The sequence below is a fragment of the Odocoileus virginianus genome, chromosome 28 (assembly GCF_023699985.2).
Source record: "Odocoileus virginianus isolate 20LAN1187 ecotype Illinois chromosome 28, Ovbor_1.2, whole genome shotgun sequence".
Classification (NCBI taxonomy): Eukaryota; Metazoa; Chordata; class Mammalia; order Artiodactyla; family Cervidae; genus Odocoileus; species Odocoileus virginianus.
This window is the reverse complement of record NC_069701.1, coordinates 24,890,159-24,903,434: the sequence shown is the minus strand read 5'-3', so window position 1 is coordinate 24,903,434 and position 13,276 is coordinate 24,890,159. Positions and strand designations below refer to the sequence as shown.

Genomic DNA, 13,276 nt, shown 5'->3' with positions numbered 1-13,276 from the left:
TTTGGACTAATTCATACCTAAGCTATGAAGGAGTGATGGCCTCACTGTGGGCATTCTGACAGGGATAGAATAATTTTAAATGCATCTCTGATGAGTGAGATTTCAGATAAGGTGATGAAATTAAAGGAAAAAGTAGTAGATAATATATGCTGGAGTAAGAGTGGTTCAGCCTCCCTAAGCTATTTTCTTGCTTTTTGATGTTTTTTTTTTACTCCACAGTTTCCCTAGAAGTGTCAAGGTTTCTCTCTGAGTTTTCCAAGGCAGAGCAGATTATGGGGCCTTTCAGAGGTAGACTGCAGGTATTTGTAGCAGTAGCTGTGTCTGTTTCAGGACAAAGGACCTCCGCATCCATCATCTTATTCTATCCTCGCAACAGTACGATGAGCTGGATATTGTAGCTCCCATTTTACAGCAGAGGAAACTGAGGCTTGATGAGGTCAAGCAATTCACTGCAGTTCTGCTGGCTAGGTACAGGGGGCACGTGTGCGTGCGAGCATGCTCAGCCGTGTCCGAGTCTTTGTGACCCCGTGGACCGGAGCCGGCCAGGCTCCTCTGTCCATGGGGTTTTCCAGGCAGGAATACTGGAGTGAGTTGCCATTTCCTCCTCCAGGGGATCTTCCCTGACCCAGGGATCAAACCCAGGTCTCCTGCTTGACAGGCCGACCACTGAGCCACCTGGTAAAATTCTTTACCACTGAGGGGTCAGTGAGACTTAAATCCAGATCTTGTCTCCAAGTACCATGCCTTTTGCATAAACTGTTTTATATGCTGTAAGAGGCACCACCATTCTAAGTCAGCTGTCGATGCAGCCTGTAGGTGGGTGTCTGACAAGGGTAGATGCCCTCTTCCTTTAGACTTAATGCCACGCTAGGCACAGGGAAGCAGGCAAGGATGTTTGCTGAGTGATTGAAGGCAACACTGAGGTGCAGAGGCAACTGACTGACTCCTTCACAAGCCCTCCTTGGCAGGGAGCCTGCATGCAGGGCACACGCTGTACCTGGGTGACTTCCAGCAGGGATGAGCCCAGCATGTGAGGCTCCAGCCCTGTGGGTGAGAACAGCTGGGAGCCAGACAAAGAGTCTCAGAGACAAGAATCATGAGGTATACACCAATGTGTGTAGCAGCATCACTCACAGCCAAGAAGGTGAAACCCAAATGTTCATAAAGTGACGAATGGATAAACAAAATGTGGTCTACCTACACAATGGGATATTCATACACAGAAATGAAGCACTGCCATATATTACAAGAGGGTGAACCCTGAAAGCATCATGCTAAGTGAAAGAAGCCAATCACAAAAGAGTCCATATCATACAATTCCATTCATGTGAAATATCTGAAATCGGCAAACCCCTCAAGACAGAAAGTAGACCACTGGTTTCTAGGGGTGGGAAAGTGATGGCTCATGGGTACAGGGTTTCTTTCCAGGATGATGAAATGTTCTGAGATTAGACAGCGGTGATGATTACACAATTTTGTAAATATACCTAAGGCCTCCGAATTATACAGCTAAAAAGAGTGGATTTCATGGTAATTACATTTCAATACCAAAAGAATCAAGCAGAGAAGGCCCTTAGCGCTTTAGAGCACTCAGTTTTTGTGACTGTAGCCAAGTGTATCTGAGGGCCCTGAAGCAAGGTCGTCAGCTCCGTGGGGTGGGGGCGAGGTGGCAGCAAGCAGAGGGCAACCCTGGCGAGATGTATGCCAGGCTGGTGAACGTGGAGGCCAAAGGAAGAGGAACGGATGAGACAGTCAGGCAGCCTCACTGTATCTGGTAACCAGGGCCGGGCTATCAAACCCCACACCTGTTCCAGGATGGGGCTCTGCACCTCGACTGAGAGTTGGGGTCCCCGTTTACTTTACTTCCCCTCTGACTGCCCTGGTGGCTCAGAGGGTAGAGCATCTGCCTACAATGCAGGAGCCCCGGGTTCGATCCCTGGGTCAGGAAGATCCGCTGGAGAAGGAAACAGCAACCCACTCCAGTACTCTTGCCTGGAACAGCCCATGGACAGAGGAGCATGGCAGGCTCCTACAGTCCACGGGGTCGCAAAGAGTTGGACACGACTGAACAACTTCACTCACTTTACTTTACCTAGACTTTGTGTGGGAGCCAAGAGATGCTGCTGTTTCTTGAGCCAGTGGAGAGGCGGTACATCCTAGTGGGAAGAAATTAGAGCCACACAGACCTGGTTTCAAGTGCGGTTACCTTTTTGGAGCCTAGTTTTGTAATTGGTAAAAGGAGGATGGTAGCAGTACTACGTCCTAGGCTGACGGGGCAGGTGAAATGAGACGACGCAGAGAGAAGCTTGGCCCGCACCCGGCGAGCTGCAGAGGCTACTGGGGTAGGGGGGCTCCTCTGGTGGTGGTGGGGCCCCTGGGGCTTGGCTTCCTCTCCAGGATCCTCCCCTGGAAGTCTCCTCTCTAGGATTACACAAAACATTCTGTAAAGTGGCTCCTGTGCCTGGGTGACAGCAGCAGGGAGCAGTCACATTTTTTATGGAAATGAGGAAGGATGGTGGGGGGAAGCTGTGATCTGGACCAGAGGGGATGGGGGCAGAAGTGGGGACTGGGGAGGCTGGGAAGAGCAGCACCCCTCCCTCCCTCCTCCACAGAGGGCACCCTCTGCCAGGATTTCCCACCCGATCTGAATTTGCAATGGAATGATCGCTTCCAGCAGGAATTAAGCTGCTTTCAGCTAAAATGCAATAGCAAGAAAATCTCACTGGATTCTTTGGGGACCCAGAAGCAAGGAACCAATGGATGAAACCACCCCAATCTCACAGCAGCCTAACAGCAAAAAGGCTTGGGGGTTGAGCCTCTATCTCAGGAGCCCGCTGTCATCTGAACACATTTCTGGAGTTGCAAGTACCACAGCACAGTGGAAAGGACAAGAAGTCTCGCACACAGGGTGAAAGGAATGAAAGAATCCTAACTTCTGCCTGAAGGAGAGAAGAACAGAGAACCAGCACCTTCAGAAGAAGTTCTAATTGATAGCTATTAAACAAGTCTGCATGTCATACCATGCTCTCCCTTTCTGCTGTCAACCATTAGAACTGCTGTTTACATCCTGAAAGCTTAGGATGAATAGCTTACTTTGTAGAATGTTTATTAGCCAATTTATCTGCTTATCAGGAAGACAGCAGTTTTGCATTGACTAGTTTATGCTACTTCTGTGTGTTACTGTAATTATGGAACTTAATTAACTATTCTGTAAACCATGAAATATGAGTGCAAAAAGCAAGAGTTGTTGCTAGGAAAACTAAGTGGAGTGCTTTGGAAAGACTCCAGAGTCAAATTCGCTTAAAAGTGAGATCAGGTGAGACAAGTGAAAGAGACTGAGATATACAGTAAAAATCTAAAAAGACCCTACAGCCAGGTTACTTCCCCAAAGCCAAAGTTCTTATTCCATTTTAAATAAAGATAAAATTTATAGATGCTATATTATAGGATAAATATGTGCAAATAAAATGACAGACTTCAATCAGAAAATGACTTTGTTCCTGTATCAAAACATTAGCAAACAAATATATGTCTTTTAAATCAAAGTAAAATGTATCTTTCCTTGCCTTGCATGCATGTGTGCTCAGTGATGTCTCTTTGTGACCCCATGGACTGTACCTCACCAGGCTCCTGTGTGCATGGGATTTCCCAGGCAAGAATACTGGAGCAGGCTTCATATCCTACTCCAGGGGATCTTCCCAACCCAGGGATTAAACCCACATCTCCTGGATCTCCTACACTGACAGGTGACTTCTTTACCAGAAACTCACCTGGGAACCCCACAGTGGAATACCACTTAGCCATAAAAATGAAATAACGCCATCTGTAGCAGCATGGTTGGACCCAGAGATTATCATACTGAGTAAAGTAAGTCAGAGAGAGACAAATACCATGTGATATCATTTATACATGGAATCTAAATAGGACACAAATGAACTTATCTACAAAACAGAAGCAGACTCGCAGACCTAGAGGCCATACTTGTGGTTGCCAAGGGGAAGTAGGGGTGCAGGAGGGATGGGTTGGGAGTTTGGAATCAGCAGAGGCAAACTATTATACATCGAATGCATAAACAACAAGGTCACACTATATGGCACAGGGAACTATATTCAATATCCTGTAAACAACAGTGGAAAAGAATATGAAAAAGAATAAATATATGTATAACTGAATCACTTTGTTGTACAGTAGAAATTAACAACATTGTAAATCAACCATACTTCAATCAAATAAAATGAAAATGAAAATATATCTTTGTAGTGGTTGTTCCTTTCTTCAACAAACTTTCAAAACAACCAATCAACAAATTAGTTGTCCTGCATTGGATATGAGAACATCTACTGATATTGAGATCTGCCCTTATTCATACCTTTTCTATCCTTCCTTCCTAAAACTGAGCAGCTACTATGAGCCTAGCACAACATTGCCACAGAGCCGTATTCCCCAAAAACTGTATAGAGTTGTTCCTCAAAGCAACAATGAAAACGAGTATGACTCAGAGTGATCAAATGTCTGGGGAAAGCTTTAAGCCATGCCCCCTCTTGCAAATTCATGAAGCCCTCTAGTACACTAAGGGCAAAGAAATAAGCTAAACTTCGTATAACCCAGATTTTCCTAAACCTATTTCATCATGCTACCCTTTCTTGGGAGCAACACCTATAATATCCTGTAAGATACACACTTTGGGATCGATCAATGCTTTGGGGCCCATAGAAGAGGTATCATATATGATCCCTATTCTTGAGGAATTTACTACTGAGTCAGACATGAAAAATGTAGACTGGACCCACACATATATATATACCGAACAAGTAAGTAACAGAGTTAGTCAATGCATTCTTAGGATCAAGTGAGAATCAGTAGGCATCACAGATGAGAACAGATCAGTCAGCTACCTCTAAATAACTTTCACAAATGTTGAATCTTAGCCTAAAAACCCTGCTCATGGTCTACTCTTCTAGAAAGTTCAAAGAGAACTCACATTTCTTTTTTTTTTTTTTTCAAAGAGAACTCACATTTCTTAAGTGGGATTGTGTGTCAGGCATGGCTCTTTATATATGTTATTTCATTTAATCTTCACAACTGTGGGAAATGAGTTACTATCTCCTTTTTCAAAGAAATAGAATGATTGCACAGCTAGTGGAAGGGCCTCAATTCACACCTCTGTCTGTCTGGCTTCAAAGCCTGTCTTCTTTTCACTGTGCCCTGTGACCAAGAGCTTTCACAGTGCCTTTCCTGAGCTGCTGTTTAGCGGGGGCTGTGTGTCTGCCTCTATCTGCAGAGCCAGACTTGCGCCTGAAGAGGACAGCTTGCATGCTGAGTTACTAGAGCCCAGACTTCTCCCCACCCTCTTCCTCCCCCTCATCCAGAAGTTCTGAGTTCTGACTTTAAAGGCAGAAGGGTCACTCCCTTGTCCTGTCTCCATGACCTCTGGGGAGAGGACTTGCCAATGTCAAGTGCTTTGTCAACAGTGTCCACTCTGACTGCACTCTGAGCTTGCAGAGGGCCTGGGGCGGGTGACCACCTCACTCCAACAGCCCAGCAGGTGCCCCCCATCATCCCAGATCCTTCTGCAGCTCTGACCTGGCTCCTTCCTTCCCCTCTGTTTTGCGCTCAGCTGCTCTGCTCTCTCTCCCCTGTCTGGCTGGAGATGGCCGTGGAGTGGAAGGCAAGGACCCTGAGCTATGGAAGGGGCTGGGCAGAAGGGGTGAGAGGCAGGGTGAGAGGCGGGACATTGACCTGAAGTCCAAGGTCAGAGGGCAGGCACAGCCAGGATGGATGGATACTGTGACCTTCTGTCTCAGGCTGAAGGCTTAACTCGGCGGGTGGGGGAGCTGGCCTGGATGCTGGGCTCCTGGCAGTGGGGTGGGGACTTGTCTTGCAGCCTCCTCTCCCTACTACACTTGTGTTTTCTCCCCTGAAAAGCAAAGTTGTAGAGGTGTTCACAGTCTTCAAAAATGCATTGAGGGGTGGGGACAGGGGAGAGAAGTCAGCTAACACTTTTTAAGGACACCAGGGCCTCCGCACTCATTTCATTCCTGCGTCATGATTTCCACAAGAGATGAGTGTGGCCAGACCGCAGAGGATTGAGGGAAAGCCTAGATACGAAGCCAGGTTTGGTTGCCCTAAAAGCCCACACATTCCCACCATTCCCACTGCCCTACACATTCTCACAACATGACACAGGGGGCTCCTGCTATGGCCGGGGGGTAGCCTGGGTGCTGCAAACATGGGTGTGACAGGTCAGCACATGGACACAAAACCTCCCTGACCGACGCCCTCTTCCCGGGGTGGGGCTGGAGCCCAGCACAGACTCCGGCATCTCAGGGCCACCACAGCCCTCTGCTCTCTGCCCACGTGGAAGAGACAGCAGGCAGGGGACCTGGGCACCCCCACCACGAGCTCCAGGTCCTGAGTTAGAGGAAGAGGCTGGGCCTGGCCCTGGCTCCCTGGCTTCTTCACTAGACTCCAGGCATCTCTCCAGCCTCCTCTCCTCACCTTAACCTTCAGCCTTCCAGCTCCTTCTCTCCAAATTTGGTTATTATCTGTGCCCAAGGTGATGCTTTCAAAATGGGCTTCCTCAGCAAAGTGCTGGGATGACCCCAAGTTCCCAGAGTCTGGGGGAGGATGTGGCTACTGGTGGTAGATGCAGAGCTCTGGCCATATCCAGCACCACAGAGCGATGCTGGCCATCTGCTGGGTGGGCAGGCCCCCGCTTCCGGGGCAGGGATCCTCAGTTCAGTTCAGTCACTCAGTCGTGTCTGCCTCTTTGGGACCTCATGGACTGCTGCATGCCAGGCCTCCCTGTCCATCACCAACTCCTGGAGTTTACCCAAACTCATGTCCATTGAGTTGGTGAAGCCATCCAACCATCTCATCCTCTGTCATCCCCTTCTCCTCCTGCCCTCAATCTTTCCCAGCATCAGGGTCTTTTCAAATGAGTCAGCTCTTCGCATCAGGTGGCCAAAGATCCCCAAATCCTGGACCTTGGCTCCATGGCTTTTGGAGGCTATCCCCTTTCAAATAAAAGGCTGATGATTAATTAGTTCCCAAGATCCACTGACTCTCTCCTCTCTGAACAAAGAGTCTCCCTAACTTCTGGTTCTTCTCCACACTTTGCCAGCCAATATGTCTACAGCCCTAAGCCTGGTATTTATCTTCTGTCTGTGTGTCTATTACTGCCATGCCAGGCCAAGAGCTTGCAGACCACCGGGAGCCTGCCTGTGCTTGAAGATTCTGCCTCCCCATCCCAGACACACACACACACACACACACACACACACACACACACACACTCAGCCCAGACAGAGTCACCAGCTTTATTACTCCAACCCTTGTATGATGCAAGAAGGTCACAGTTTTGAAGTCACTCCTGATACTCAACCCAAGGCTTATCTGTTGCAACTTACCGTGCACACAAACACAGCCACCATCATGCTAGGTGCACACAGCAGCGCTTCACAAACCCACGCCCCCTGCAGTGGAATCTCAGAGTCCTAACCGCTGGGCCACTGGGGAAGCCCCTATAAACATTACTCTTTTTTTTTTTTTTTTTAGTGAAAAAAATTTTTTTTGGCTGCATCCCATGGTCTGTGGGATTAGTTCCCCGACCAAAGACTGAACCTAAGCCACCTGCCTTGGAAACACAGTTCCTTAACCACTGGGCCATCAGAGAAGTCCCCCATAAATGCTACTATTAAAGCTTAGGCTGCATCATCATCTCATGAAAGAGACCCAGGAAAACAACTGCTCTGCCTCTCTGAGCTGAGCTGGCTATCTGATGCTAGGATTTCATCCTGGGCTGCCCACCCCGGGGTAGGGGTGGGCTTTTCTTCCTCTGGCTGCTCTGATCAGAAGGAAAGGGATGCACATCCTCTGCTCTGCCCCCAGCACCAAGGGCTCAGGAAACAGAAGGGTTTGACTGGAGAATCAGCATTTTCTTCCACGGGAGAGGACAGGGGTGAGTGTGGCTGCCGCAGGAGCAGTAGCCACAGCCCCGCCCCCACAGAATCCCACTCTGTTCAGGAAACACTGTCCACTTGCCCACAACTTTACGCTCTTCAGAACGTGTCCATCCCCATTCCCTCATGGATGTCATATTCTTTTGAGGCAGTAACCACAAGCACTGGAGGAATCTCCAGGTTTAGGTCCCATTTAAGCCTCCCTCAACCCTGGCCTCTGAAAGATGGTATCCCTACATGAGAGCCTCTCTCTGAGGCCAAGCCCTCTGGAGACGTGGGAATCACGGGCTGGTGTCCCAGGGCTTATTCACACCCCACACTGCAACTCCACACCCACTGCAACTCCCACACACACACTCACCATGAGATGCTGGAAGAGCCAAGAACGCATTATATTGGTGGCATGCTTGGGCAAGACTCCTCGTTTGTTCTTGGACTTCTTATCCTCATTGTCCAGGAGGGAGGTGAGGTCAAGGTTAACCTTCAGGGCACGTGGAGAAAAAATCAGCATCAGCAGCCTGGCGGGGCAGCAGCTAGGGACCTGTTGCCATAGAGACGGCAGGCTCTCGCCGCCAATCCCCTGTCCCAACTCATTCTGAGGGTCCGGGGGAGGTCACCTCTCCTGTCATCTGGCACCAGCCCCTCAGGGAATGGGAGAAGGGAAGAAGGAGAGAGAGAGAGGAGAAGCAGGAAGAGGGGAGGAGGGGTAGGGGGATGAGAGAGGAGACAGAGGAGACAGGCTCATGCAGAAGGTATAGGAGAGAGGTTCGCCGTAAACCATCCAGTGGTTGTTAGCATTTCTGGGGTACATGAGCTTTTTTGGAGGGCTTTCCTATGCGTTAGCACGGTCAGCCCTCACATCAGCTCTGTAGGCTGGTGGGGCCGTGGGCAGCTGATGTGAGTCCCTCTTCTATGGAGAAGAACTCAGAGACTCAGAGGGCTCAGCTGACCTATCCAAGATGGCGGAGCCAACGTCAGCTCTCCAGCCTCTGCCTTCAGATCTTCCCATCCCAGCCTGGCCTCTGAGTGTGCCCTCTACCCCACTGAGCTACAGACTGGCTCGGAGTGCAGAGCAGGAGGGGGAAGTGTAGGATCCCTCCACGTGACCCCGAGAGGCACTGAGATCTCAGGAGCTGGTAGAACCTTTCCAATGCCCACCTTCTTGCCCGTCAGATGGGGGTAATGATCCCTCCCTGGGAAATGATGGGAGGCGAGGGAGCTGGTGGCGGAAAGTGCCGAGCAGACGGTGACCGGGCACGGAGCCCTCCCCACACCATGCACATGTGCACACACCTGCACTGCACACACACACTCACCTGTGTGTTCTGGATCTGGATGGCTCCCTGGGGGATTGCCTGGGTGACCACCTGACCCTGGGAGGTTACCATGGTAACCGGCTGGTATAAGGCTCCACCTGAGGAGACAACCAGTTTTGGGGTCCCCTGCCATAGGGACGGGTAGGAGTGAGGGCAAGCAGGGCTCCCAGTCCACTTGGCACTCACGTGTAAACACTCTCTACTCTGGAGGCCTTCAACCCCTGTGGCGGAGGGGTGGGAGGGGGTGGCGTGCAGAGAAGAGAGTCTCTGTGTGTGTTTGGGGGGGAAGGGTCTTTGGGTGGGGTTCGTGAGACTACGACCCAAATTTGTTCCAAACCACCGTCATCAGGTCTTGCTAATGATCTGTAAGCTTACGGAACACTTTAGGCAAGAAACTCAGTTGGGAGCCCCTCCCTTGGCAGGGGGCACCCCCTCCCACATCCTAGGACACTTTGTTCAGTGTCTTGCTCCCCATCAACCCTGGAATTCCCTTAGGGCCACCCACTCTCCTCCCAGGGGTGTTCCCCAGAATCCCCTGCACAGACCTGACACCACTTGTGAGTTGACGGTTGTCATGGCGATGTTGCCCTGCTGGAGCGCTGAGGCTGGGACCACAATCCCCTGGGGGTTATTGGAGACTCCAGACATGGAATTGGGGGAATTCTGCAGGAGGTCCTGGCAGCAAGGGAGGCGTGGTTTGTGACAGTGTCACTAAGCGCTTAGCTGCCACAGCCCCAAATTCCTCCTCTCCCCTCCGCTTCCTGCCTTCCCACCTCCCGCTCCTGCCAGACCCAAATCCAAAAGGCGATTCTCCCTAGAAAGTGTGAATAAGGAGACTCAGCTTACAAATGACCCACCAACACGAGTCATCCACTGACCTATTCCATTCCCCTGCGAACTTGAGACAGAAATTATCCCCCACACCAGGGGTGCCTGCCTTGGCTTCACCATGGAAGCTCCAATATTGATGCCTGGGTTCCATCCCCAGACATTCTAACTTAATTGGTCAGGGGTGTGGCCAGGGCCCTGCGGGGAAAGTGCATGTTGAAAGCTCCGGGTGACTTGGATGTCAAGCCAGGGCTGGGAACCGGGCTTTACCTGCTTAGCACGTACTCATCCTCACCCTCAGCTATCTCTAGAAGCCTCCTGCCACCAAGAGCCTCGCTGCTCAGCACCCGTATCACAGCGTTTATGACATGAAGCTCCACACAAATCAGCCTCCAACGTATTACCTGTCCTTAGTTCAGATCTGCCGTATCATGGCTACTAAAATACTTGCTAAATAATAATAAAAATAGCCACCTGTCTTCTTCATCACCCGTCTTCCAGGGCATCCCATAGGAGCATCCCCTCAGCTGGGGGCACATCTCATCGGCTCCTTCCCCTCCCTCAGGCCCCCAGCACAGAGCCCCCTGAGGAGGCTCACTCCCCACACTGTCACCTGCTGGCCCCTTTCCCGCAGACAATCCAAAGCAGCTAAGGGGGCCATTTTTTTTTCTGGCACCCTCATCATTGCCACCTAAGAGCCGGGCCAAGAGTGCCTGGACTCTGACACAGATGGACAGGAAGCAGACTCAGCTGAGGGCCTCCAGGAAGGGGCAGTGAGGCCTCCCTCCTCGGCCTGCTTGCCCTGCTCCGCTAGGGAGGGTTTGTGAGGAGGGAACTGGGTGTGGGGGTTGGGATCTCTAGGTTCCATTTGGAGAAAGCAAGGCAGGCATGAATGGGGGAAAGTGAGTGAGCCTGAGAAGACCCACTGGGGTCACCGAGCACCCCCAAACACAGTTCTTCCTGTGAAAACAAGACTCACACCGGTAACCTGCTGGCTAGGACGGGCATTCCCACGCCCAAGGCCTGCCTGGAATCACAGGCCTGAAGCTTTTAGGATTTAGACAGGAAAATGGTTAAGAAAAGGGACAGCAAGGTGATCAAACCAGTCCATCCTAAAGGAAATCAACCCTGAATATTCATTGGAAGGACTGATGCTGAAGCTGAAGCTCCAATATTTTGGCCATCTGATGTGAAGAGCCAACTCATTAGAAAAGACCCTGATGCTGGGAAAGATTAAAGGTGGGAGGAGAAGGAGGTGACAGAGGATGAGATGGTTGGAAGGCATCACCGACTCAGTTGCAGGAGTGTGAGCAAACTCCGGGAGACAGTGAAAGACAAGGAAGCCTGGCGTGCTGCATGCAGTCTATGGAGTCACAAAGAGTCGGACGTGACTGAACATGACCGTGGTTAAGAAAGTTGGGGGGAAAAGAAGGCCCCCAGCTCCCTAGCTTTGGTTTTAGGACCGGACGAGCTTGGACCATCAGCTGCAGGAAGATCGAGAGGGTGGAGCAAGAAGTGTGTGTCTGGAGCAAAACCTGGAGCCACAGACCAAGAAGACACGTCAGGGCCAGGGGACAGCTGTGGCACATCACTTCCCGGACCCTGGCTCCCAGGAGCTGGCTGAGCCTTACAGGTGGAGGCGGTTGGTATGGACAGTCTCACTTGATTCAGCTGCTTACCCGCCCTTGGCATCTTCTCCAGAACTGCCTTTTTTACCCTCCTGGACTGTCGGCCCAGGGCTGAGGAGATCAGGCTATAAATAAGCAGTCGTGGGGCTGGAGTCTGGCTCCCCCTCCTCCACGCCCGGACCTCCCATCTGGCTTCTGATGGGGTGGGATGGGGGAGGAGGCCTTGCTTCCCCACTGGGCTCACCTCTGTGGCTGTGACCTTGGGGAAAGGAGGAGGGGCCAGCTCCTGCCTCGCTTTTTCCTTTCTGGGATCTGTGAGGGCCTCCCCGCCAGTGAAGTTTATTCTTTGAGCAGGACTCTCAGCCTTTCCATTTGTACAGCTCAAGTATAATGCCGTCTGACCTGCAGAAACCTAGAAACTGGAAGGGCCCTTACAGTCTGACTATTCCAGCTCCCTGGGGTACAAACAAGGAACTGAGGCTAAGAAACCCAAGCCACTTGCTCAAGGTGCCCCAGGTGGGTAGAAACAACAAGCTTAGGCCACAGCCCTCCTTCACCCACAAACACTGCACCCCCACCTCGGGCCAAGAACTGGGCGGCAAGGTGTTCCTGGAATCACAGGGGTTCAATGAACATGAGCAGGTGAGCAGATAAAAACAACCCAAATCCGGACATACAGAGGCGGCATGGGCACCCGAGGAAAGGATGGTGGATTAGGAGTTAGCACGTCATGGCTCTTTGATCCCATGGCAACCCACCCCAGTAGTCTTGCCTGGAGAATCCCATGGACAGAGGAGCCTGATGGGCTATAGTCCATGGGGTTGCAAAGAGTCGGAAACAACTGAAGTGACTTAGCATGAAAGCACGGCTTTTCAGTGGGCTCCTTATTTATAAGATGTGTCTGGCCCTGTGTTCACATCCAGGAATCCTCGAAGCCTGACTCTTCAGCTTGAGTCTGCTCCGAACTTGAGCTCCCCTCGATCCAGCCTTCCAGCCAACCTTTCTCCCAGGGTGTAAACCAGCACTGAGATTATGAAAAGCTGGGGTAAACTTGAAAATTTAAAAAAAAAAAAACCTACTTATTTATTTTATTTGACTGTGCCAGGTGTTAGCTGCAGCATGCAGGATCTTCAGTCGAGGCATGTGGGATCTAATTCCCTGACCAGGGATCAATCCCAGGCCCCTTGCATAGGGAAAATGGAGTCTTAGTCACTGGATCACCAAGGAAGTCTCTGGAAGGTAAATTTAATAGCTGGGGACAGCCACTCCATTGACACTCACCATAAAACTCATGGCAAATGACTTTTCAATGACCTCTGGTTTGGAACCATCCATACCACGGTGCTCATCATTGAATAAGGATATTTGGGAATTTCCAACATAAAAACTTGTTCCAGACCTTCTTCCATCCCCAAAATAAATCCAGCAAGGTTAGGAAAACACAAGCAAAGCCAGTAAAATAAATACAAGGTGTATGACTTGGGATTCAACCAGCACATCTTTACCAGCCAGAGGCAAGAGAGTGAGTTATCACTTGGATCTT

General features: G+C 50.6%; 1 protein-coding gene across 6 annotated transcripts in view; it reads right to left on the bottom strand.

Annotated features, from left to right (window-relative positions):
- Positions 1–13,276, bottom strand: part of PKNOX2 (PBX/knotted 1 homeobox 2) — a 292,403-nt gene that overhangs the window by 13,946 nt on the left and 265,181 nt on the right. For 5 of the 6 annotated variants that reach the window (XM_070457344.1, XM_070457347.1, XM_070457345.1 and 2 more), the window contains 3 exons: positions 9,823–9,952; positions 9,278–9,375; positions 8,323–8,442 (listed from right to left, as the gene is read on the bottom strand). The exons of the other annotated variant lie outside the window; for it this stretch is intronic. In XM_070457344.1, the coding sequence (XP_070313445.1) occupies positions 8,323–8,442; positions 9,278–9,375; positions 9,823–9,952 (348 nt within the window). The remainder of the gene's footprint in view (positions 1–8,322; positions 8,443–9,277; positions 9,376–9,822; positions 9,953–13,276) is intronic. 6 annotated transcript variants of the gene reach the window in all.